We start from the raw sequence: 27,987 nt of genomic DNA, 5'->3' as shown, positions 1-27,987 counted from the left end.
ACAGTAGCAGCAACAGCAGCAGTTGTGTGTGTATTTGGGGAGGGGGAGAATCTTAGTGACCTTTGCTATGGAAACAGGAGCATTCTGAGTACATAAAAAGTGTCCCTGTTTAACTTAGAAATGTTGGCGCTTATAGGAATTGGAAGACAAGTGAGCATTAGATGAACAGTTGTCTTACATTTCATGGGTGTCTTGGGTAGCACAGCCTTTATAATGCCATTATGGGCAAGCCTCTCTTTATTTTCCAGTTCACAGACTGACAGATACAAGGAACAGCTTAGGAACAAGTGTTTGGTTTGGGAGTGGAAGACACATCAGTAGTTACCAAGCTCAGCGAATGGTTTTGGATAAGCTTGTCAAGTAAAATTACCTAGAAGGAGTTTTATGAGGATAAAATATACTATAAAATATACTATGGCCTCTACTCATAATAGGAGGGGGAAATGTAAATAAATGAATAAAGAAAGTATGTCAAACTGGCATGGAAAGATCTCCTTTAATCCTTTTTTCCATGTTCTTAGTTCACTCTTTGTGCTTCTTGCCCATCTCCCAAAACAACTTTTTTGAATCAGACTGAGCTGAATAAATATCTCAGATGGAATTGAGAACACTGCTTAGATAAACTGGATATAATAATTGAACTAAAATGCAGCATAGAACTTTCCCAGAAATGAGGTAATTAATGTGCCTGAAAACCAAAATTAGTAGCTCTGAGGTACTAATGCAGTGGGACAGACTGCACTGACCCACAAGTAAGTGCTATGGGAGAATGTACCCTTGTAAAAGAACTGATGCCTCATTAATGAGAGAAAATATCTTTTGAAAAATAAATATGTTGACCCTCTTAATATAAATGTTTTTCCACCTCTTTTTTAACTGTAGTGAAATACAAACAATGTATAATGACATTTTAAAATCTTGCTTCAAGTTTTAATTGCATTTATTTGTTTCTCTGTCTATTTCTAAGAGTTCTGGGTGGCTTGGAGAAGGATGTCTAAATAGGGAAATTCTTACTATGTGTACTTGTTTATGTTATTGGGAGAAACACAGTCACTTTCATAAGATAGCCAGCCTTTCTTAAGCACCTTGAAGTCTCGTGTGGTAAGAAGAATTCCTTATGATCTGGGTTAGAATTTCTTGCATGGAAAGCATCTGCTCTATAGAATACAAAGTGAAAATTCAATAAGTTATCATGATGGATGGTCATCCATGTTTCTGCAATATGTGCACATGTTGGGAAAGACAATTTGGTACAACTTCCTGGTGCTTGTAAACTTGAGAAGATAATATCTATACATGAGCATAGTGCTTGATCTACACAGGCCTCCAACAAATAACAAGATAAGCCACATTTTAAACAAAACACCTTCTGTTGTTGGTTGCATTAGCATTTTATGTGAACTAGGACCTCTGGCCTGTCTCTCTTCCAACAAGCCTGAGAAACGATTCAACAGTAAGCCATGGGCTTTTTCTCTGGCTTGCCAGTCAATAATCAAGCCAGAGTTCCTAGATTTTATGTAATGGTAATGGAACTATATTCAGAAAGTTGTTTATGTTTTCCTGCTTTCAGCAGGAGCAACTGGGCTAATTCATATTCCTGATAAAAGCTGACAGAGTTTCATAGTTTTCTCTATGGCTGACTGGGAAATTCAGGGAGTTGTAAGCCCTTTTTGTGTCTGAATATACAGATATAGATAACTCCTCAGTCTTTTCTTGCACAACTTCATATTACCTAAAATAGCATATTTCAAAATGCAATTTGTTACTATAAGATAAATACGGAGCTTTCCACAGAGATTCAGAATATTATTTTAAAATGAGACATATTCTTTAAGGAAAAACCTATTTTTAAAAAAGAAAGTCTTAATTTGTAAATAGACTGTGGATCTAAATTCTTGCATAGTCTCATTTCATTATTTGTATGAAAATGTACCAATCTGTCAGGGAAACAAGGAATGTTTTTCTCACAAAATCTCCCAACAAATTACAAATTGGAAGTCAGCCCTTGATATTTCACTTTGAACAGATATGTCTGTGTTTGATTTTTCTATCTGTATTTAGGACAGATGTGCAAACATTGTACTCTTTAGAAAAAATAAGTAAAGTTTTCAAAAATAAAAGTGTGGTATATCTGATATTTTCTAAATGTTAATGCATTTTTCTTCCTCTTTTCTCCCTTCAATCTCTTCCATGGTCAATGCAGCTTCTACAAAAGAATGGACAGATATCCAGTATTAACGGAATTACAGAAGAGCAAGTGGAGCTCAACCTCAAACCAGAGGAGCTGAAAGGACAGCAGGAAGAAGTTGTCATAACAGATGGTAAGGAGATGATTTATGCTGACCGAAAAACTTACCTGAGACTATGGAAAGAAACCATGCAGAATGTTGGCAACTTGGGTTTTTTCCCTTGATGGTCAGCTCTTTTGTTTTATTAATCAGCTCCCTGGGGTAGATATGCTTTTTGAAAAAATTTTCTCAAATAAATAATTGAGGCTACTGTCAACTTTGATAGTGCCGACTAGCAGTGGGAGGAGAGGGGGCACATGGATTCATTCCCTACCCCACAAAGCTGTGGTCCCTAATTCTAAGGCCCCAATCTACATCAGTTGGAAGGTGTTGTTGGAAGCAGTTAGAAGGCTCAATAGTGTTCTGTTATTTCTGCCTTCTTCCAAGTGTGCATGAATGCAGAAAATAAGAGACCATTGCAGGGAATGCAAGACACATACCACTCTTTTTACATTCTCATCCAGAGCTCTGTTCCTATGTTATGTATGTTATTCATGTTATGGAGTCAGTGATAGGTGTTTTTCAAGAAAAAGATGATGCTGAAGATGAAGAAGTAGTTTCAGTTTGCACTGGAAAAAATTCTGATGCCCTGCAGAGATCTAACTTAGCATTTTTATCTTGTATTTAGTAAGCAAAAAAGTACAGCGTGTTAATTTTTTTGTCCCAATATACCACATGTATTTGACCTGAAATATTTAATGAGAGCAATTAAAATACAATGTAGTTTAAATGTTATATTATGTTGATGTTTTATCAGAATACTTGCACACATTTAAGTACAGTAGCCTGTACTTAATTTAAATCTAAGGCAGACATACACAAAGGTACTGAACACTATTCACATACTGATTTAAGCAACTGAAAAAATTTGGTACATGATTTGCTGTCTGCAACTCATCTCTTTCAGTGAAGTTTAGGTCTCCTGAAGGTGGTTTGGGCACCTGAAAAACCATTAAATATAACTTTGAAACTGCCAAGTTTGCCTCATAATGTATTGCAATTGGCATATATTCATTTTACTAATGAACTTATGATATGGAAAATCTGGACTTTGAGTAACTTTCATGGCACATGAAACTGCTGTTGTGGCTTGTTGTAGATACAGATTCCAAGCATCCACCTTCTGTTCCTTCCAGTTGTCCCTCGTATTGCCTGTGCGCACACACATGTGCACACATTTGTTAACTCTTAAGTGTTCCTGCATCACTGTAAAATACATAGGTATTTTACATTGCTTTGTATAGGCCCAAGTGTTTAATTGAAGGAAAACCTGGCAGGTTAGCACCCACTGAATGTGAAAAACATTTTCTCTCGTTGCACACCTGTTCAGTATACCAATAAATCCCGATTCCTACTTCTTTGCCAAAGCCTTTTAAATATCTATTCACCATTTTGCCCATTCTGCAGAACAGTGGTCTGTGTGCACTTTAAAAGGCATCATCACTCGGAAGCTCTTATAATTCAGATACAATGTTTTTGTTTTGTTTTGTTTTGGAAACTAGTATGATTGTCTGTTTGATTTCTTTTACTTGTCTTTACCACAGCTAATTATTTGTATTCATATTTGTGGTTCCATCTTTTTGGCAATCCTAAGGATGCAGCATGAGTGAGGAGAGTAGGATGGGGACCAAATTTCACAGTGGTTTGAACTAACCTGCCAGTTTTTTAGCCAGCGGGATTCTAGTTGTCATCTTAAGCCCTATAAATGCATGAGGAAAGGGCTTAAAATCATCCCTCTCCCTTTTGTCACCCGGAAGTGCCACTCTAAACAGAAGAGCCTCCTGTACCGGCATCCTTGCTCACACGGAGCCTGTGCTGGCATGGAAGGCCCTGCCATCAAGACTGTCACTCTCCACCAGTGGGGGTGACTGCATTGATGCGCAAGGGGTGGGGTGAGATGGCGGGGCGCTCCTTTACATCACATGTTGGAAAGCATGACCACATCACTCCATTATGTATCATTACCAACTGATACTACTTCTCAAAACGACATGCAAGGTTTCACAGTATAATACTTCTTCTTCGTGGTAACTGTGTGTCACACATAGGGGCTCTGCCCGGATAGACAGAGAGAGCTTCTTTGGTGGGAGCCCCTCCCTCTCCCCTCCCCCAATGCTATGTAAAGGCAGGGCTCCTGCCTGTTCTCCAGTTCGTTTTCAACTGTCGCCTTGGTTGCCTCGGATTCATTTACTCCCTAGCTATCCTCACAACTTAGAGTCTCTTTCCCCCCCATCTCTGCTTTGATATCTTTATCTTCTCATTTCAGAAGTATTTCTATTCCTATTCTAAATCCTGACTTAATTTTTTAAAATCATCTGTCATACCTCAGAACTTTCCTGGCGTTACTCTTTCCAACTGCCATTCTATATACTCAGAGAGGTACGCCTGGCGCCAAGTTTATACTCTTTTTTTGGTGCCAGGCCAAAACCTTTTTATTTAAACAGTATTTTAAAGTTTAACAGCTTTTAAGTTTAGTCACTCTGTATGTTTTGTGATTTATTGTTTTGTTTTGTTTTATTATTTATTGAAATTGTTGTTTTTAATTGTTTTTAAATATTGTAAGCCGTCCTGAGATCTTGTATAATAGAATGGCATACAAAAGCTTTTAATAAAAAACAAACAAACAAATAAATATACCCCCTGCCCCCACTTCACTGTATTTCTCTCACCAATGGCATTCATGACCATTTTTGTCTATCTAGTTTTAAAAACAAAACTAATTGCCAGTTATTTCTAAGGAAGAAATTAGATGTAGTATATATGAGGAATGTGAAAAAAATGTTCATTCTCTGCTTGCTAGAGGTAGAATAATAAATAATGTTTCTGATGACGTTATAAAGGGTTTTTAATTTTTTCATTGCTATGAGGGCATAACTTCAGAAAGTTGTCCATGTCCATTCCCTGCCTTTCCCATGGAAAATTCTGTGCTTCTGTTTTCTGCACTGAGAAGAAAGGAGGTCTGTGGGAATAATACCTTTGAAACAAAAGTAAATATTAACACTATACTATTTCTTAGTTGCTTTTTGCATTTAGGAATAGCAGTGAACTGTTTATCGAGGAGGCAGGAAATAGTCTGATGCTGATTTTGTACAGGCAAAATTATTTTAATTTAAGTCAAATCTTCTGGGCAGCTTCATCCAAAATCCATTTAAGCTGAAGTACTTGAGCTGAAGGCAGTTTTGTCTTGCTGATTAAGCCAGCTCAAACAACATACTTCAGCTTGGTTCAGGAATGTGAGGGATGATCTAGTGCTTAGATTCTCGATTTGCTCTTTTCATGGCTTATTGGATACAAACCTCGAAAGTTTTAGCTGTAATCTCTCTGGTCAGTGATGCAAGCCACAAATTAAGAATTCAGGGTTTAGCTGCCTCAAGTTCCCTCCCTGGCTAGGCAAGCAGCTCTGCATCTCAGACTACACAGGCTGCTCTGGCTGTATAGCCCTGTTCTCATAGTGCTGTGATACCATTGCTTCCCTTATGAAGCTGATGTGCAATAACAGTGGGAGAATTTATGGCCCAAACTGTGGTTTTGGCACCACCCAGCAAGTTCACCTAGCTTGGCAGCAGTTCAGCAGCTGTGGTTAAAATAAATTTCTAGAATTGGGGTGCTTCAGTTCATTAGGACACAGTACCCTGTATTCAGGAGTACGTGCTTAACAATTGGTGGACGATGGTGAGTGGTAAATGTGATACTCTAAATCAGACCTAAAGCCAAGACTGGGTCAACCACTTGTATAGGTTGTATTTTATGACTGTATCAGTTTGTCTTAGTTTTAGCTCCATCTGACAGTGGACATCTCTTAAGGCCATCTCTGTTAGTTCTGTTTCCTGTGATTCTTTAAGTGAAAATGTTAATGTTTGAATTCGGGACCTCACGTGTGTAAAGTCTGTGCTTAGAATAGCTTTGCCAGGCAAGATGTCCTACAAGTAATATTGCCCTGTAAATGGGCTCTGTGAGTTATTTTGTCAGATTACACACATTGACCTAGGAAATGTCTGACTCCTTTACCACAGTGATTTCCTTAAAGTGAGGAGTTCTGTAATTGCAACATTCGTCATGTAAAATACAGGCATTGACTTGGGAGGTTTCATGACTCAGCTTCCAATTTCAGGCAGAATTTCCCCAGTCAGAGATTCTAAGGGACGCATTTTTGGTAGACCCCTAAGATCAGCAGCTGGTGTTGTGAAAATTGCCACCAAAAAGAAAGTCAATGAGGCAGCAGTTGGTCCCGCTCACTGTTTTACCACCATCATTACTGCCAGTAAAGCAGCAGTGAGGTCAGGGTTGCTGGAGCAGGGTGGAAGGTTCAGCTCCTTTCTCTTCCAGTGACCATGAAGCAGCCCAGATTGCTGCTCCTGCATCTGTAGTGGTGGAACCAAGGGGCAATACTTATGGGGTCATAGGTTCGCCTACTTTATTCTAGTTTAGAGGCTTATTATCTATATAAGTGGTATGCAAGAATGTGTCCTCTCCTTGCACACGTTCTGTTGCTGCCAAACCATCCGCTCCCTTTCAGGAAACAAAGTGGCTGAGGAGACAGCCTTGCTATATTCCTTCAATGCAATGTCATTATCCTATATACTACTATCAAATCATATTACTATCATTTTCTGAGGATGGATCTTTATGAATACAAAAGAGCAGGGAAATAGCAGCAGGTATGAGGAAATACTAAGGATAGCAGAGGTATAAAATATTTAGGAAACAAAAAGGGGAAAAAATCTAAAGTGGAAGAAATTCCTCACCCCACAAAAAAGTGCAGCTCAGTGAGGAACAAATATGCTCAGTGGCCATGGAATGTTGGCTGGGAAAAAAGGAAAACTGTTGGAAGGAGGGGAAACAGAATGAGTTGTCTTAGAAGGTAGGGCTGGCTGCCTGGGAACCTGGGCAAAAGACTCCAAAATACAACTTTTTTTTTTTTTTTGGCAAGTGCTACTTGTCAATTCTAATTGCATGACGTATAAGCAGTGATTCTCCAATTATTGCTAGGAATCCTGGGTTGTGCAGTGGGAATAGTTACGGTAGATGGGCAGCCTGATATATAGTATATTTGTCATTACTGATCTTTCTTTTTAATATGCGGCTTCCAAGGAATGTTAGATACATTTCATATTCACTTTTGGGGCCAAACAAGAGTTGAAGTTAAATGTGTGAGTGCAGTGGTGTGCCCAGTTTGTTGTATCTCTAAATAATAGCATGGAAGGCAGGGTGAGAATTGGGATTATGGTGTACTGGCAGGGGGTAAATTTATTAATTTCATGATGAATTATTTCTCTAGTGGTTCTGCTGAGCAGCTCTCAACAGTTACTGGCTCCAGGAGGACATGATTTTCACTGGGACTAAAAGCAACTGTGGGTGCTGTCATTGAGACTATAGAGGGAAGAAGAGGGCTAACTCTCCTTCCTTTTGTCCTAATCTTGATTCTCCTCCCTGGCTTTTTAATTTATACGCTTAACATCATATCTGCTTTGGCCCTCAGTTTGCATGGGAAGGCAGCTACCATGAGGGAGCACTGCTCATAGTTTTTCTTCTGGAAACAGGCCTAATCTGTTCAAACAGTGGTTTAGTGAGACTGTTTCTGTTATTTTTAAAAATTATATTTTAAGTCATTATTTCAACAAGAACTCTGTTTGGTTAGTGCAAGAGTGACTCTTCCATAGTGTAAGTTCTTCTTCATGGTCTCTGTGCATCATACACATATGGGCTTTGCCATGGAACTGTGCCGTGAGGACAGGATCAGACCCAGCTTGGGGCTGTTCAGGGCCAGGTGGCGTTGGGTTGGGCCAGTCATTCTGGTTGTTGGTGATGCGGGGAGATGTTAGGTGGTAGTTATTGCTTCAGGTGGGACCTTTGTTAAGTAGAGCCAGAGGCTTTGGGGCTCTACTTTTTAATTTTGCAAAGCATTTTTATATTTTGTATTTTAAGCTTGTCATGGGAGATCCTGGGGAGCAAAGGGGTGCCTCCATAGGGGTGATGATGGGCAGGGGTGATATGACTCTGGAGGTTTAATAAGTCGTTGTAGAAGGGGGGGCAGCTGGTTAGTACTTATCCCCTCTTCTGGTTCTTCCCCCAGCTTGAAGATACCAGGTAGTGATGTCAGCCAGCTCTCAGGTTTGGTGCTGCTGCTGTTGAATGCCAGGTCGGTCCATAATACATCCCTCATTCATGACTTAATCATGGATGAGGGGGCTGACCTGATGTGTATCACGGAGACTTGAGCAAGAAAGGCGGGGATGTGGTGCTCACCCAGCTTGCCCATTTGGTTATCTGGTGCAGCACCAACCTCACCTAGAGGGAAGAGGAGGGGCATGGCCCTAATTTCAGAGATTCATTCTCCCTTATGGGGCTTTCTGTTCCCTCAAGGCTGGGTCTCAAGTGTTTGTACCTGGTGTTGGCTGATTGAGACAGACTGGGGATTCTGTTGGTGTAGCGCTCACCCTTCTGCCCAACAGACTCCCTGCCTGAGCTGATGGAGATAATCTTGGACCTGGTGCTGAAGACCCCCAGGATGCTGGATCTGGGGGACTTCAACTTCCATGCCAAGGCTGTTCTGGCTGGGGCAGTTCAGGACTTCATGGCTGCCATGACAACCTGTCTGAACATGTCACTGGCCTAACACATGAAAGGGGTCACATTCTTGACCTGGTCTTTTTGATGGGGCAGAAAGATGGTGATCTGAATGTGAGGGATCTGATGTTAGCCCCGTTGTCATGGTCAGATCACGTCCTCATGAGGTTCAAGTCTGGGGCCAGTTTTTGCCTCCATAAGGGTGCGGGGCCCTATTAAATTGGTCCATCCCTAGAGTCTTTATGCCTGGGTCCTCAAACTATAGCCCGCGGGACGGATCCGGCCCGCCATGCCCATGTATCCAGCCCGTGCCGCTGCCTGCCGCCCGCCCACATGTGCTCGCCACATGGGCGGGAGGTGGTGACTTGCTCACTCAGAGATGGTTTTGGACTCATTGGGAGATCTCCCAGCAAGTTCAAAACCATGTCCGAGTGAGCAAGCCACCGTCATCGCTTGCCTCCCCCATGGACATGTGCTTGCCGCTGCCTTGTAGCGCGGGCTGGAGGCAGTGGCTTGCTCGCTCAGAGATGGTTTTGAACTTGCTGGGAGATCTCCGAGTGAGTGAGCTGCCACCACTTGCGCCCAACACCACCTCCCACGTACCCGACGCCTCACCGCCCACGTGCCCAGGTCGCCACACCTCACCGGCCCGCGTATGTAGCCACTGCCTTTCAACTGGCCCCCTACTGGAAAAGTTGGAGGACCCCTGATCTTATGGATCCTAATGGATTCCTGAGGGCTCTGGGAGAATTCCCAGTTGATATGACTGGTGCTTCTGCCGACACCCTGGTTGATCTGTGGAATTAACCTGGGCGATTAACACAATCACTCCTAAGCACCCTCTCTTGCCATGCAGAGCCTGCATGGCACCTTGGTACACACCCAAATTGCAAGCGATAAAGCAGGCTGGGAGACAGCTAGAGCATAGATGGAGAAAATTCCATGCTGAATCTGAGCAAATGCAGCATAGCCATTATTGAGCCTATGCTGTGGCAGTGAGGGCGGTGAAGAAGGAATTCTTCTCTGCTTCCTTTGCTTCCTCACAGTGCTGACCAGCTGAGTTCTTTTGGATGGTGCAGGACCTATTACATTCTCAGTCTGTGATAGATCCCATCACACCACCCGTAGCTCACTGTGACGACTTTGCCCAGCTCTTTAGGGTTAAGATCAGATTTTCTAGGAACTGGACTCCACAGTTGATGCAATCCTGGAGTGGGAGGTGTCCAGAGCGTCATCTGGTCCATTCTTGTTGGATAAGTTTCAATTGTTGTGGCCTGAGGACGTAGACAAGGTGCTTGGACAAATCTGTCCAACCATGTGTTTACTTGACCCTTGCTCTTCTTGGCTGCTCACCAAAGCCAAAGATGGGATGTGTACCTGGGTCTGGGAAGTGGTTAATGCTTCACTGAGGGAGGGTTAGGTTTCAGATGATTTGTCTCATCTTGACTTGAATCAATTCTTCTTAAACCATTTCGTCTTGCCTTGACTTGAATTGATTCAAGACGTCAAGGCAGCCACAACAGTATTGGGTTAAGTGGGTTCAAAGCAAGGGGGAGTAGTTTGAAGGGGGTTAATGGCAATGTGTCTTTTACTGTAATTTTTTTAATTAGTAAAACTTTCACCACATTTTTTGATCGCACCTCATGTATAACCTTGAACTTAATTTGTTTCAGGAGGCCGTATTTACTGTTTAAATTTACTGAAATGGTGATTGTTTAGGGTCTGGGAATAGATTAATTCACTTTCTATTATTTCTAATGGGGAACATTGCTTCAGACTTCATAGAATCATAGAATAGTAGAGTTGGAAGGGGCCATGAAGGCCATTGGGTCCAACCCCCTGCTGTTGCAGGACATTGCGTGACACTCAGATGGCTGTCCAGTTTCTTTTTTAATATCTCTAGTGTGAGAGAGCCCACCGCCTCTCTAGGCAGCTAATTCCACTGCTGTATTCCTCTGACAGTGGAGAAGCTTTTCCTAATGTCTAGCCTGAATCTGGGTTGTTGGGATTTGAATGAATTATTCCATGTCCTACACTCTGCTGTGGCCAGAGTTCAAATGACCTCCTGAAACGAATTAAGTTCAAAGAATTTGGAACCACTGTACAGTGACGGATGCCATATTTCAGGGTCCCCAGTGTGGGCACCTACAACCTAAACTTATGTAGGTTTTAAAAAATAATTTAAAAATAATATAGGTACATCTACAGCAGGGAATATATAGAAAATGAATAAAGTTGTTAATAATTATAGACAGACTTCAACAAAAGCAGGTGAAATATGTATTTGAAGGCAACCTTTAAATACCATCAGTTCAAATATTGAAAGTGTTATAAAATCTTCAATCAGTCTTTAAGCAGTTAAAGGGGTGCAGAAAATCCATTTATGTGGATCATTTATTAATTTCTATGAAACAGATATGTAGTTCAAAAGAGCATGCACATCAACCAATATTAAGGATTCTTCCAGTTCAGACCTTATCTGTGTAATAATCTCCACCCATAAAGAAGCAACTACTGAGCGTTCATATAACATATAGTTAAAAGAATATTAGGTGTGTCGTACCACCATACACAGACAATCTCTAAAAAGATTTGTTGCTCTGGACATGAACCTTTTTCTTTTCTTTTTGCTGAATAAGATGCAGGCTATGGCTCATAGACACAGCGGGTACTGGCCAAAGGAGTGATCCACTAATTAGGCATTTTATGGTGATGCCTGTAGCAGCTTCTCACAATTCCAGATGTGCCCACAGGTCCAAAACCCTTGGGGGTCTTTGCCTTAGATAATTTTTCTCATGCTTCTGCATGCATGCACATCTGCTCAAATGCATGCACAGTTGTCTCTTTAACATAAAACAGGAGAGTGGAGACAAAAGAAGAGCTGAGCAGCCCGGTTGTGACTCTTAGACAGCATCCTGGGTCATCCACTGCGTTCTTCCCCTTGAGACCCCTTGCAGCTGGCTGCCTCTCTGAGGCCAGGAGCTCAACCTCTAAAAGGGGTAAAGTGTTTTGGTGGATGGGCAGGGGAGGAGACTGGAACAGCCAGGATATGAGCTGCCCTGAGGCCTCTCTAGCCTCCTAAAAAAAGCCCTGCTAGTGGAAACACAGAGAATGAGGGCAGGGAGGCCAGACTTGTGTCTGCTCCTCCTCCTGCCCTGCGTAGGCCCTACGCAGGATACTCCTAAGGAGCACCAAGGATGCATCCGATTCTTCTCCCTGAGTTGATTCTTTTATAAACATGGGAAATGGTGGGCTTTGTTCCCTTCTTTTCATTGATTTTACCTCCTCCACTCCATTTTTGCCCTTCCTGCCTCACAATAGCAGCAGTTACTTGAGAAATCCACCTGGAAAATCCTTGTGGACTAGTGGATAGCATATAAATCTAAAAACAAATAATAAATCCTAGGACATAGAATTTATTCTGTACCAAATGGAAGGTGCACCACTCTTTACCCTATTCTGGAAGGAGGAGAGAATTGGCACCTCCTTTTGCCTATCATACAATGTGCCTGATGTGGAATTTGTTCATTGGCTGCAGTTTGCGGAAATTCAGTGGCATAATTTAAGCTTTAATTTGTCATGGACCATGGTTTTTGCATTTCATTGTCATTTGACTCCTGCTGTTTTTATACCTTTTCCCACTCTATATGATATGCTAACTGAATATAACACTTCATGAAGCTGATGAAGCAGACTCTATAGTTTGAAAGCGTGCACCATAATACATTTGTTAGATGTTAAAGTGTTTACAAGACACTTGGTTGATTCACCATTTTAAGTTGCTCTTGTATTAAAATGTTGGCAGTCCAACTGCTGCATTTATTATGAATATAGTTAAAAATGATACAAATGCTCTCATCCTCAAATTAAAAATGTCTTTAGTAGAGTAGTTCAAAAGAATAATTTACATCAAGCAACAGGCTGGTTGCTAGAATGTTATTTTGTGATTGGTGAGAAAAAGTGCTTTCACTTGGAGGGCATCTAGCAAATATATAAGTAGGGCATGTTACACCATCCTTTATTTTAACAAGCCCCCTGATATTTACAAAGCCTTTTGTAACAAAGGATGTGGAATAGGCAAAGGGTGGAGATCTCATTGTTGAATTTAGGAATATAACTTGCCCACTCCAGGGAGTAGTTAAGGGGGGATGGACCACAGAGGGCTGTCTATCAAGTACTGGGCTGCTGAAACACAACTTCAGTCTGCTTTTTTCATCAGGCAGTGAAGGACATCAGCCTTTCTGTTAGCTCTGCTTTCCCCCACCCCCACCCCCACCCCCACCCCATTGTACTGTGTCTTGGGGAAACAGAAATAAAGGAGTGCCTTGCTTCATATTGCGAAGAATCCTGGCTATCACAGGATAGGAAAAAATGCTGGGAACTATCACTATCACAGGTACAAAATGTTTAGCTTTTGCATCGTATTGATTAGATTGTATCTTAGTGGTGGTTTTATGCAGAACTTTTTCAGAGAACTCAACTATGTGATTGAAGCACTGAGACAATCTTCTCTAGCTACTGATCTATGTACCGCACACTCCTATGTGTTTCCTCAGAAGTAAGACCCATTGAATGCAGTTGGGCTTACTCCCAGGTAAGAGATTATAGAATTGCTTCAGTAATTACTTGAAATATTCTTCCTGATTTAGTGTTAAACAAACGGAAAACCCCTAATGCTGAAGTTCTCTGCACATTTAGCTTGATGTAAGTACTATTGAAGAAAGAGTTTCCTCTGAATAAAATAGGCAGGAGCTTGAGCATTTCCACCTTTAAATCAGCAGTTTTGTGAGCTAATGAATATTGGAGGAAACAGATTATTCTGATATTATGCTGTGCTTTCAGATGATTGATACTTGCACAAATGCTTCATATTTTCTTACGCTCTTTTTGACTTAGATGTTTGGAAGTTTATCCATATCAAACTACTTCCTCTTGAGTCACTTACTTTTAAGTAAATTGTTACAATGTTGAAGATGAATTTTATTATAGTATCTACTCTTTAGTCCTAGCATTTAATTTTCAGATTATTCCATTTACTTACACTGAGATTTTCCTGTCATGGTATTTTTCTCTTAGCCATTTGATCCTACAGGCTTCAGGTTTTTGTGCAACCTCTTATGTCTTAAAAAGTAAACTTCCTCTTCCTTAATTTCCATTATCCTTGACCCCAGGCACAACCTTTCTACATCAGTAATGGAGCAAACATCTGTTTTAACTTCTGAAGTTCAAGTGAATGCCATTCACTTCATCATATTCATTAAAAAGTGCACTATGTATCAACTGAATGTGCTCATAAAAAGAAAATCATTACGTTTGGAATGAATTAATTAGTGGACTTGGAATGGAGCTACCACTTCTCCAAATTCCTTTACTCTAGTAATTTTGGAAATGAAGGTCTTTGAAAGCTCATGGATATATCGCTGAATAGTTGGGGACTGTTGGAAGATTTTGCATTTAATGAAAAACAATACTTAGATGCACTGGGGATTTAGAAACTTCATTTCATCTTCCTCACTAAGATCCTTATGAATGCATTCCCTTATCCTGTGAAGAGCACAAAGATGGTGAGCAGTGTGGCAAAGTATGAAAAAGCAAAACAAAATTGGTTCCTGCTTACGAATACTTACTCTGTGTAATTTCCCCTAGAGTCATTAATCTGGTCATTTTTATTTGGACTGGTTCAACTGTATATAGTCACACTCTTAAACATTAAATAATGCTAGCACCAGGAACCAGAAATGTAGGAGTCCTGATTTTCTTGTTTAAATTATCAGTGGTATGGAATGTATGCTTAAGCTCAGATTTAAAAGAAAAGTCTGGCTCTCTATGTGCAGTGTTTGGGGTGGGGGATATGGTGTTTAGAACTAATGCAAGAGTGTGTATTAAATCTTTACTTTATATTTTTATTAATGACAATGATTCCTTTAAAGCAGATGTTTAATAAACCTATCACATCTGAGTCTTTGTTCTCTGCAGGGTATTTTTCTTTTGCTTTTTTAAAAACAGTTACTCAGTACAATAAGAAAGATTAATGAAGAAAAAACGCAAGCTTAAGCAAAACAAATGACCTGAGAGGGTGATTTCCTTTCTGAAACTGCGTTATAATGTTTCTAGAATTTTTGTTCTTTTTTATGTCCATACCTGGTTCCCTTCTCCACTCTTTTGTGGTGAGTCTATCATCCATTTCCATAAGCAGTTTGCAATAATATCTGAATTGATGACTTGAACTTAGTGCTAACGTTCACTTCATCAAGCCATGGCTTAAATCCTAATTTGAAGGTCAGTGCAACTGTAGTTTGCCCAGTTTGGATATCAGGGCAAATAATTATTAGAGCAATGGAGAAGAAAATTGGTGTAGAGGATAAGAGGGGCAGGAAGTGTGAAAATCTGTGCCATTTCTCCAGTCCACCAAATCATGTTTTGAGTAATCTGCATGTTCATTATAAATGATGTTACAATTTACCTTTTATGCAGCTAATCATAATAAATTTTGCTTCTGGTGATGGGCCACCATTTCCATGACCCTATAAAACAAGAATGGGGTTTTCTGGGGAACCCCCTGTTTATGTATTCTTACCTTCCCTTTTCCAGTGGCCAGGGAAATAAGGGTTTCCAACCACAAGTAAAAATGGGGAACATAGATCTGTTTGGTATCTGTGCATATACCCTGTAGAGTGCCATGGTGCAACAAGGCTTTGGGTTTAAAGAGGTTAGTTTCTCATCTTGAACCTTTTGTTAGCAAAATCAAGGAAAAAGTGAGTCACCCTGAGACCCTGGTTGCTTTCCCTATGGGCTTGACTGAAACAGACAAATTTGACTTTTACTTTACTGTCACTGCTTCATAATGCCCATGTGTCTCCAGGCAGTACTGTTAGTAAACTAAGCCATCCTATACAATTTTAGTGTATTGTTTGAACTGACAACCGCAGCAGAACTCAGCGCACACGCACAATATTAATTTGCTCTCTGTGTGTGTGTGTGTGTGTGTGTGTGTGTGTGTGTGTCTTTTGTACTTTTTTTCTAATGTCAAACTGTATCCAATTGCATTCCTTTAACAGAAAGCTAGCTTACACTTGAAAAGTGAAGAAATATGTCAGTTCAGATTCATTCTTAAATTGCTCAGTTGGGTCCAGCTGTTGCAAGTCTCATGACAGTGGGCAATTTTCTTTCCACATTAAATGTGTTGTAACATAAGATACAATAGAGTTGTGAATTGTTACGAATTTCTTAACCACTGTGGGATTAAACCAAATATTTCAAGGCAGTGGCCTGCTCTCATTTAAACTCAAGCCAATCACATTGATCATGGAAGGATTAAATATGAAATTGAGAGCATATTTTGGCCTTAGATGTTTAAATATTGAATAAACTTAAGTTTTGTTTTTTAAAACTTGCCTGGAGACTTTGAATGGATAGAGGGTTTTGGAACACTGAAAGCTGGGTGTGTATGGCATATATCTGATAGATACAGAATGCAGAGAATTCATGGAGAAAATCCAGGGCAGTGCAACAAATCCTTTGAGGGGAAAGTCAACCAGCTCCAGATGTTGACATGGTTGACTGCAAACACATGAAGTGTTTCAGATTTAACCATTGCAGTCTGAGAATTTCATTCTGTCTTCCAACTACAAGAAATGGAATACCTTCTTACTTGTATTAAAGGGAAACAGAAGGTGGGAGAAACAGAAAAACAGATCTGTTTGCTAGAACCAAAATGCATATCTAGCATTTATAGATACTCTTGCTTGTCACTAACATGATTCCTTTTAAATTAGAATAAATGTTTATCTCCCTGATCGTGACATGATCAAATATTGTTTGTGAAATTATATTATGGAACAGACTGTCAATCTTTTCTAATAAAATATACAGAGGAGTTCTCATGCATTTCCCCCTTTAACATTTTATATTAAAGAAAGTGGAAGTTGGGTCTAGACATATGGGCAAACTTAAACTTTATAGGATCAAGTTCATACAGATATCAGCGAAGTGAATAAATAGGGGCAGTGCATGGGTTGGAGTGGTAGACCTTTCTTTCAGTCTGCCACAGGATTCTATGCATATTATATGAAGGAATAATTACAGGAGTGAAAATTGGGTGAGGTTAACAGATTGTTCAGCCTGTACTCTACACATTCTGATAACCATCAAGTCATGTGCAATTAGCAACATTAAGTGGCCACAGGTATATAAATGGCACATCTCTTTCTGCATCAAAAGACTTATCCAGCGGGTTAGGTGTGGCTGGAGGAATTTCTTGATGTGATTGCAATTTCAGATTTTCATTTGCACCAGATGCATGAATCTTCCTGGCTGTAGCTGGGTTGGGAGGGATGACATATAAGGAGGGACTGAGGAAACTGTATCTTTTCAGCCTGGAGGAGCCTCCGAGGGGATCTTTTAGTGACCTATAGATAGTGAGGGGTTGTCATATGGAGGAGGGCCATGACCTGTTCTTCCCTACAGGATGCTTTCTAATGGGGCAAATCTCAAGGAACCAGGCTTCAGGGTGGATGTCCAGAAGTACTTCCTGATGGTTAGGGACCCCTAAGATATACAATGGGCTTCCAAGGGAGGTGGTGGAGGCCCCATCAGTGAGGGTGATCAAGGAAAGATTGGACAACTACATGTTGGGGATTACATGAGCGGAGCCGGCTGGAGCTAGGGGTCAGACTAGATGGCTTGGGAAACCCCTTATGACTCGCTGTGTTTCTATGTTTCTATGACTTGATCAGAGTACTAATAAAGGATGTCTTTTGCTCCTTGTTCTACTCTACTGAAATATAAAATAGCAGGTCATTTAAATTGGATTTCACAAAACACATTGTGCTGAACCTACTTTCATATTTTTGCACTTTGCCACATATGCTACCAATTTATTCTTCTAGCAACTTGCATTTATTTATCCTTTTATCAATTAATCATTTCTGAATCTGTAATTCTACTGCTGATTTCCTTCTTGTAAAAGCAAATTAGAAAGAAAATAATAGTACATGGATGGGAAACATCCAAGCCTGGGCCTCCTAGAAATTTGAACTAATCACCCAGCACTGTGCAATGCTGATGCCTAACATTCATTCTTTTCTCTAAAAAATGTTTGGTGGCTGGAGCCATAGTTTGCCCCCTGCAGACAAGAAGGCACCTTCTGTCCTAGGGGGGCTTCTGATCCAGTGGAGCTGATGGAAGAGGGAGCAGCTGATGTGCACCATATCATTTTCTTTCCCTGCCTTCACCCCTGTTTCTGGAGAACATGATCTGGAGCAGGGGTCTCAAACTCAACTTACCTGGGGGCTGCTGGAAGTAGAGTCTGGGTGAGGCTGGGCCGCATCAAGTATTCCACCACCGTGGTTGGTGGTGGGCCGCTCATCCCGCGTCGCTCCTGGAGGCTGGACCGGGCACCGCCGGCGCTTTGAAGGCCGCAGGGCCCCTCCCCCGTGGCCCGCCCATCCAGGCAATTGGCCCGCGGGCCGTGAGTTTGAGACCCCTGATCTGGAGGATTGGGTGACCTTTCAGAACCAGCAGAGTAGGTGTGTGGCATTTGGAGCTGCAGACAGAGGGGGGAAATAAGCACAGATCTCTGTCTCTTCACCCTCATTCTCTTTTCTCTCTCAACCCTACCTTTAGGCTGGCTGGACCTAAATTCAAACCAGGGACTGTTCCTGGGGACCGGTGAAGGCAGATCCTAAATTCAACCCACTGTTTCTTAAAGTAATACCACTATAGTGAATTACAAATGTTGACCATAGGAAGTTGACTTTTATTGTCAAAACAGTTATTCATCATAATCATTATTATGCACTCTAACTCATGGATCAAGTTTTCTGTAGTCTAAAGTAAAGGTGGCATTCCTAGGCTAGCTATTTAAGACCAAAGTAAATATTGGAACCACAGTGCTGGGAGAGAGGGAATTAACGTTCTTTCCTACTGAACTTGGGTGAGAATTGAAAGATAGCTATTTGTTTTGAATACGTGTTCCATTGATTTATCAGAACTGTATGTGTTGGCATCTCAGGTGAGCAAACCACAAACACACATTTAATAATATATAGTATGGCTATGTTGGGAGCTGTTATCCCATCTCATTAGAGGCAGTTGGTTTGATTGTCTCTCAGAGCCATTTCTATTTCCACCACCCTTTTAATGTATTTGTGGGCAATTTGTGGCCCTGCACATGTTTTGGCCTACAGCTTCCTTTGGCTATGCTAATTAACACTGATGGGAGTTGTGACCTTCCAGTTGCTTTGGCTTACAAGTTGCCCACCTCTGTTTTAATGTACCCCATCTAAAGCCACTGGGGCCTTGCATAGCAATAAGACTGCACCATGGTAAAGGCAGGACTTCTCATAAGAATGAGCTGAGGTATGAGGCAGGGTATTCAACATGTGGGCCCCTTCTATCACATTTTTGTGTTGGTGTGGTGGCAGTTTGGGAGGTCACTGTGAGTTCTGGGGATGGAAAGTTGGCTTCCAGATTATCTGAAGTTCCTTACCCATTCCCAAGGGCAAACACAGAATGGAACCCTAGTGATGCAGTATGAGGGGGAGGAACCTTGGTGAAACATCTGGATGTGCTGTGGAGCAATTCATAGACACTCAGGTGCTTCAATCTTTTGCAGATAGTCTACAATTGTAATTAGTACTGCAAGCAACAGGTATGATACTTTACCTTGAATGTTCTGTATTTCATATATTTTATCTTTGCTGTCCCTGTTTAAGGTAGATCATTTGCTTAGCAGCATTTTTGTTTGAAGAGACTTTAAAAGCTTATGAATCTACTTATATAGCATGTCTAAATGTAACACGCCATGGCTGTAATTATATCCAGTGCTGTCAATTGCATGCACTTCGAATTTTATAACAGGCCATGAGATATCTAAAATACCACGAGCAGTGAAATGCTGCCCTCCACTGTTCATTTTTGTTAACATATTGTTCTAGAGATTGTTCAGCAGAAAGGTTTTCTTACGGTCAAGTTAGAAACATATATTCTGATATCCATATTTGACCAGCTATTTGGATATACTTGTGACAGATTAAATAAGAATGTAAAGCAAGACAGCATTTGGTAAATTGCTATCATCCATATTCATACCTTCTGAAGTATCTCTTATCTCTCTATATTGGTCTTTCTCAAGCGGGGTTCCTTGGAATGCTAGAATTCTTCAAAAGTTTGCTTGAGGGTTCTGTGAGAGTTTGTGGAAGGGAGAGTGAACATCACATTGTCATATTCATGCATGAATCAGCTGAAGCAAAATCACCTTCTGCTTGCTCTAGTTTCCTAGGCTATGAGAAGGGGGGCCCAGAGGGAGTCTTCATCCTTGAGGGAAGGGGTAGGGTGAGAAGTGCATCTGCCTGAGGTTTGTGGGAAGTGACACAGCTGCAATTCCTTGAGTCCAGCATGAAATGACCCGCAAGAGTCCTCATTTCACATCTTACATCATGTACGCCTTCTGTGAGTTAAAGATGGGCCCTGGCAACTGAGGTGAAGGGATGTGCAGAGTTGGGAAGAATCCATCCTTCTATCCATCCATTCAGAATCCATCCTTCCATCATTCATGCATTTTGTGTTGTGCTCAGCGCTGTACTGCAAAGTGTTCTGAGCCAAGAGGGAATTGTGAACCCTTGCAGTGGCCCAGTTGTACTACTGGCAAACTTGCCCAAACACTGACTGCAGAACACAGATGACGGTTTCTGCAAGCTGGCAATAGCTTTCCAGTTAGAGTCTGGTGCTATTCTAGCAGGGGTGAATTACACTGATGTTGAAGTGGGGCAAGAGGAAATGTGGAAATCTCCATTCCCCAGATAATCCCTTCTAGTTCAGGGAAGTGTGTGAAAGTGGGACCATCCTGTAGCAGCACTGAACTTCAGAGATTTGCAAAGCCATTTGCAAACTAGAGGCTGAAGAACTGAGAGGAGAATCTATTTGCACCGAGCTACTGAGAAGCAGGGCAATTTCTTGCCTTTACACTAAGTTCTTCCTCACTACTGTGCTGCCACTTTATGCATTTATTTATTGTATCTAAATTATTTTTAGGTCACCTTGAATAGTGAAATCCTTTCAAGTCAGCCTACCAAATAAAAGCCATATGTGAGACAGAGACAGACTAGATTTGCACAACACGTTAAGACATGGTGGTTTATAAGCCACAGTGGATTAGCATGTTGTCCGAACCTAGCATTCTTATTGCAGGGTGGTTTATAAGCTACCCTCTGGTAGCTTATGATTCACCCCAACTAGCCATGGCTTTAATAAACCCATGATGGCTTATCATGTTGTATTTTTAGGGATTTTGTTGTAAATTGCCCATAGACCCTTGCCTATTGGGTGGCACAGAAGTGAAGTGCATGAATGAAGCATACGTACATCTGCTAATCAGTGCATCCCACTCCCCCTGCGTGGGTGTAGTGCTTGTTGGCATTGCCAGTGCAAAGCTTATGGGAAAAAAGAATTTGTGTCATTAAAACATTTTTAAAGTCTTAATCTAAGGTAATGGTGGAGTTAGAGCAGAGGTTTTTCTCAGAAGCTCAATATTTTCTGATGACATCCTTTGGCCACTTACTCCAACTCCATCCCATTGTAATTTAAAGTATATCCTGATAAAGTATATGACCTGTAGGTGACTCACCAGGTTGCTGGTAGCATATGCTAATGTCCAAAAGTTGAAAGGGCTCAGTTATGAAAGATGAAATAGACATGGAGGTCATTAGGAAGACCAAGATTTCAGGTGTTTGTCCTTCAGTAAAGGGGCTAGGAACTGTGACTAATACTATACTTCAGCAAATACAGGACAACTGTGTGTGTTTAATAAAGGCTCTTAAGTAACTGCTTGAGTTTCTCATTTCTTGCTAAGATTAATTTGTTGGAAGTTTTTCAAGTTTGAATCGCTTAGCCTGTTGACATGGGAAGCCACTACATTGGAAATAATGACTATATAATTTTAGTGCTCTCTGAAAGCATGCATTCTTCTCTTGAGAGAGACTGTTCTGGAGATGGCTGGAGATGGGAGCCATCTGTACTGATGGGCAAGTTGCCATAGATTATCACTCTATTATAGCCTGATCATGCAGGAAATGTGCTTAACGTAATACAAAATATAATTCATTGTTAGGTGATTTGGAGAATCATTTGGAGAGGGATTTTTTGGTCATATAATCAACATCAGGTGATATAATGAAGAAATATTACTGTTTCTTAATCCAGCTGACATCAATTTTGCATGCCTAGAAACAGCTATTGTGATTTTACAGGCATCTGCACCCCTTAATCATGCAGCATGGCAAGGATTACAGAATGTTTTGGAAATGGCCAGTGGTTAGAATGATGGGAATGGATTCCCTACTTCTGGTTTAAATACCAACCTGCTCACATAAAGTAGGCTGCCATATTTTATCTTGCTCTGCCTCTGCTCAGATCATTAAGCCTTCTTCTTTAGGTAGGCCTTCTCAACTTGAGGAGTTTGACCTGCTGCTTTGCTGAGACAGCATCTTCCATTTTCATTGCAGCCTCTTTACTTGACTCCTTCCCCGTGCTGCCTACTCAGGGGTTTGTATTTCTGTATATAGGCAGTCCCTGGGTTATGAATGCATTTTATACCAGACAAAACTGAATTTCATATTTAAATAGAAGTGGCCCTACACATTTGCAGTGGTTAGGGGTGCGGAATCCCACAAAAGTGGAAAAACTGCAAATATCTCTTCCCCATCCCCTACCCCCAACGCACTCGTGCTTCCTCTTTGCAGCAAAGAAATGCTGGGGAGAGTTTCCTCTCCAGATCGGCAGGGCAAGAGGGCATTCTTTGGAGGCCTCCTCCACTCCTTTTCACTTCCTACGGTGATGATAATTTCCTGCAGTGATTTTTTGAAATTAGCAGGCTTCGTGGCAGTTCATTCCAAAGTACGGGTTGTTTGTAAGTCAGGTGTTAGCTTGGGGACTTCCTGCATTCAATTAACCAACTGCAAGGTGGTGCTATAGAATATCTGTGCAATACAGATTTGTGCCAAACAGATTTATTTATTTATTTATTTGTATGCTGCCCGGTTATGCCATAGCAGATGAGGCTTGTGTTCTGGTTTGTTGCAATTTAAAATTTAATAGTAGACTTTTCTTGCACTAAAGAAACCCACAAAAACGGCTGGAAAGCATGGGAAAGGCTCTGGGGGATGACGATGTCATGAAAAGGCTCCCACAAACTTTCATGAGTGAAGGATCAGAACATCACAATAAATGCCTTGTGAAGAGAAGCCCAAAGCAAGAAGCAGACTGGGGTGACCAGAATGGGTTTCATGTTGCCCTGCAGCAGTTCAAAGGCTGAAAGAGAGCTCAAAGTAGAAGAGTTCTATCACCCAGTTCCCTCTCCCAGACCCATGAGACTCAGGATGTTTGGAATGAGGAGTTTATTAAGATCCAGGGCGATCTGGATAAACTTGAACACTGGACTGAAAACAACAGAATGAGATTCAATAAGGACAAGTGCCAAGTCCTCCACCTAGGAAAAAGAAACCAAAGGCATTGATACAAGAGAGGGAATATGTGGCTCAACAGAACTGAAAAAGAAAAAGATCTTGGAGTAATTGTGGGCAATAGGCTAAACATGAGCCAACAATGTGATGCAACCACCAAAAGAGCAAATGCTATTTTGGGATGCATTAACAGAAGTATTACTTCCAAATCTCAAGAAGAAGTACCAGTTCCTCTATACTCCTCACTAGTCAGACCTCAACTGGAATACTGTGTCTGGGCACCAAGATTTAGGAAAGATGCAGGTAAAATAGAAAGGGTCCAGTGGAGGGCAAAAAAAAAAAAAAGAAAAAGAAAAAGATCCAGGCTTTGGGACCACTGCCCTATGAGGAGAGATTGAGAGAACTGGGCATGTTCAGCCTCGAGAAGAGAAGACTGTGTGGGTGGGTGGGTGGGGACATAGTATCATTCTATAAGTAGCTTAAATGCTCTCACAAAGAGGAAGGTAAAGATCTCCTCTTGCTGATGGCAGCATATAGGACACGGAATTATCCCTTCAAGTTGTGACAGCCTAAATTCAGGCTAGACATCAGGAAAAGCTTCCTCACTGTCACAGCAATTGGGCATTGGAACCAGCTGACTAGGCAGATGGCGGGCTCTCACTAGAGACATTCAAAAAGAAACTGGACAGCCATCTGAGTGGGATGGTGTAACATGGTGTCCTGCAACAGCAGGGGTTGGACTCGATGGTCTTCCTGGCCCCTTCCAACTCTACTGTTCTATGATTCTATGATAAATACTTTTAAATTAGGAATTCATGGACAAACAGAGGTGAAGAGTCATTTCACACATTTCACACAAAACAAACACATCTGTATCTATGGTGGCAATGACCAAGGCTATGTAAGGCAGTCCTTGTTGGCAGCCTTTCATTTAAAGAGGAGTTCTCTGTCCTTGGGGACAAATTGGATGAAGCCTGTGAAGGAAGATTTTGACTATGTAAATTGGTCCTGGTTCTCAGCTGTGTAGAACAAAACTGATTATTAGTGTTCTCATTAACTTCAGATGAGGGGGTGGTTTTTTAACCTTTGCTGCCTCACTCCAAGTTGGATGAGACTTGTACAGTATCTTGCCTAGTAAGGAGTTGTGTCAGCTTTATATTCCTTGAGTTATGAATGAAATCTTGGCAGATTTCCCCAGTGTGTCTGTTCAGGCAGTTTCTTAGGCTAGTAAAATATATTTTAATAAAAGATGCCCTTGAGGTATCAGCAAATGCTCTCTGTAGGAGAGAGACCCAGAAATTTCTTGTAGCAGGTTTACCAGTGTCAAATGTTTAAATACTTTTTGGGGCTGTAAAATAATTAGCCTGAATAAAATTTGTGAAGTGTAATTTACATCAGACAATATTGAGTTTGCCCTGCAAATTTTTCTAGTACCTTGTGAATGATCTAATTTAGCATGTTTATTTTACTTGCATTTAGTAATCAACAATGCTAAAAATGGATCATGTGTTATCTTTTTTGTTTATGATACCCCCATAACCATTGGGTCTGAAATATTTGTGAGAAAATTAAACTGCAGCGTGAGTGAAATGCTATATTTTGTAGATCCTTATATTGGAAAATTGTAAAAACATGGAAGAGAGTAATATATGTTTCCTTAATAATATTTACATTATAAAATAAACATAAAACACAGAAACTGAAACCTGTTGACACAATACATTTTAGCAGGCCAGAAAATGGTGTGTGATTTGTTGGCAACCTTGTTGGCATGTGAAACTTTGAAACACCCAAACTTTCTTAGGACTATAATGGCATCTATTTATTTTTACTCATAAACCTATGAAGTGGATTATTTTTTTCAGCAGAAAAATGGTAAATACTGGAAAATTGTCTACCCCACATCCACAAGAATCATACATTGTCTTCAGTATAAGTATAATTAAGTTCAAATTGAGCAAATGCAAATTAACCCTGTTCGTTGTTCATGCTACAGACCCAGCATCAGAATTTGAGCATCTGTTGACAGCCCCAAGTTCCCGTCCTTGGTCTGCCTGTGCCAGAAGAATTGGAAATTTAAGTGCATACATGTGTGCTATTATTTTCCGTTTGTACTGTGCTAAAAACCTGGGAGCCCCGTGGCCTGCACAAGGAACAAGATGGTGAGAGTAGCCATTGCAGCAATAGGAACCAAGAACAGTGATTAGCAAGCAGCAATTAGGAGTTAAGCCATGGCAGCAGCCTTCATCTCAAACAGTCCTGCTCTGGCTGCAGTGTGATCCCTAAGAATAAAGGACAGAGGGAGTCTAGCATATAGCCCTCTTCCTCTGTCCTCCCATTCACTAGAATAGGTGAGGAAAGACCCCCCTGTCTTTTCCTCCCTGCATCTCTTTCTCACAAGTGGAAAGGCAAGCATTTGCTGTTGAAATATATCTCAGATATGTGAGGAGAGGCAAATTAAAACTAATTCACAGAGGGCAAGAGGGCTAGATAGTATGAAATGTATGTTCTAGCTATGAAATGCAAGTGGAAGTTTCTGTTTTGGAAGCAGTGTATCTGAATACCAGATGTTAGAAGATACAAACTGGAGGCCCCTTTAGGCTCTTCTTGTGTGTTTCCCAGAAGATATCTGCTTGGAAATAGGGTACAGACAGACCTCTGGTAATATTCTGCAGGGAGATTTTTAAATTCATCAAGTATCTTATTGCCCATCTTTGCCTCTTCTCAGAATCAGGGACACAGTAGAGAAAATACCTTGCCCTAATATTGAGGAACTGACTGGCTTGGTGCAAGGGCAGAATACAGACTTCTAAGAAATGTGTCTGGGGAGAATTTTTCTTTGTCAGAATGTGCGATGTCTAAGCCTTGCAATTTAGGATTTTTTAAAACCCACAGTTTTCCTCTGAAATTAATAGAGAATAAACTGTGGGAAGCAGCTCAAAATCTTGCATTAATATAAATCGGATTGGTTTGTAGTAAACATAAAAGACTATAAATAATTGCATTTTCAGGAAAGTCTTACACTGCCCTTTGTTATCAGTTCTGGTATTTGGAATGACGACTCCTGGATTTGCAGTACATCTTAGAAATATTAGCAGCATTTGGAAGACCCAATTAAGCATATCCCAAGATACAAATTAGAAACTGTAAACATGTTTTCCACTTTTTAAAAAATGTATGTGTTATTAAAGATAATTCATGCTGGAAACCATAGTAAAATGGTGCAGTACTTTCTACTGTGAAGTGAAGGCTGCATACAATTAAGTTTATAGAGGCTGAACTTGCAGGTTTGGGGCTGTAGTTTGAATTACCTTCTAGTACCCCTAATGTCACAGTCAAGGGGTTTTCTCATTCAGTTTGGGGTAAGCTCTAATGATAATGGGCACTGCTGTAATGTAGTGCTAATGAATGAGTTATGAAAGCAGGACCTAATAACATAATTTCCCTCAGGAAATATATGTCAAATTGCTGAGGAATTAAAAACAAGGCTTGTAACTCTTGCCCCACAATAGCTACCATGAATTCTTGCTTCTCTCCCTCATTTCTTTTCCCTGCTTTCCTCACCCAGCTTCTCATGAGGTGAAAAGCAAGACCAACCACCAGCCTTACTAGAAGACAATCTGCCTTGGACTCTTCTTCTCCCCTGAACTGTTTATGGAGAGCGATTGGAAGAGCTCCAAGGCAGCCCAACTCTAGGAAAGTGAGGCAGCTGCCTCAGGTGGCAGATACTGTTGGATGAAAAGAGGTGTTTGGAGGACAGAGCCGTGGGTGCACCACCCTGCCTGCCTGTGGTGGCATCAGCCAGCAGTGAAGCCAGATCCAGCTACAATCTCTACCTAGATCTCTTATGCAAGATTGTGCATCTTGATCTTTGAATCAGGCTGCAGAAATGTCTCTGGCAAGCCTGGGACATTTTTGTAAGTTAAAAAATTGGTGCCTGAATTTGATTTTTTTCTTTATCCCACCCTATCCCTTAGATTGTAATCCTATGAGCAGGGGATAACTTGTTTTGAATGATTGTATGCAATTTAATCTGGTAGGTTTTCTGGCTGAAGGATAGGATAAAAATAGCTTAAATTAGTAGTAGTAGGAGGAATAATGTGCTGCAGTGCTTGATTGTCAGTGAGATCCAGTGTGGTGCGGTGGTGTTGAACTGGGAATTGGGAGAGCTGGGCTGCAAAGCTCACTGGGTGACTTTGAATGGGAAACTGATATTCAGCCTAACCTACCTCGCAGGGCGGTTGTTAGGATAGCATAGACAGGAGGCGAAAATTATGAAAGCCACATTGCTCTATGCACAACAGGTCCAGCCGAGTGCCTCCAGCCACAAACAACTTTCTTCCACATCAGGTGCAGCAGCAAAAACAGACTGCTGCACCTGGCTCAGAAGAGGGATGCTGCTTGTGCTGTCCATTCAGCTTGATTCCTGGTGAGTGCCCATGAAAGCTGGGTGTGCTCACTGGGAGCTAGAACTCAGAGCTGTACCAAAGTGGGCCAGAATCTGGGGAGCCAAGCCCAGGGAATCCAGTGGATTTCCACCCCCAAAACAGATGCCTCATACATCCATCCCTAAGTTGAATTCTTCATCGTGGTCTCTGTGCATCGCACATGTGGGCTTTGCCACATAGCACAAGGGTTCTGTGTAGTTCAGAATGTAGCTTCTGCTAGCACCA

The 27,987-nt window shown here is 41.2% G+C and overlaps 1 protein-coding gene across 1 annotated transcript in view; it reads left to right on the top strand.

The window, feature by feature from the left end:
* Positions 1–27,987, top strand: part of AKAP12 (A-kinase anchoring protein 12) — an 80,261-nt gene that overhangs the window by 36,977 nt on the left and 15,297 nt on the right. Inside the window, exon 2 of the mRNA XM_044422707.1 lies at positions 2,204–2,321. Coding sequence (XP_044278642.1) covers positions 2,204–2,321 — 118 coding nt within the window. The remainder of the gene's footprint in view (positions 1–2,203; positions 2,322–27,987) is intronic.

This window comes from Varanus komodoensis, unplaced genomic scaffold (assembly GCF_004798865.1).
Source record: "Varanus komodoensis strain SLA01 unplaced genomic scaffold, ASM479886v1 scaffold1, whole genome shotgun sequence".
NCBI classification, from domain to species: Eukaryota; Metazoa; Chordata; class Lepidosauria; order Squamata; family Varanidae; genus Varanus; species Varanus komodoensis.
This window is presented reverse-complemented; position numbering and strand designations above follow the sequence as displayed.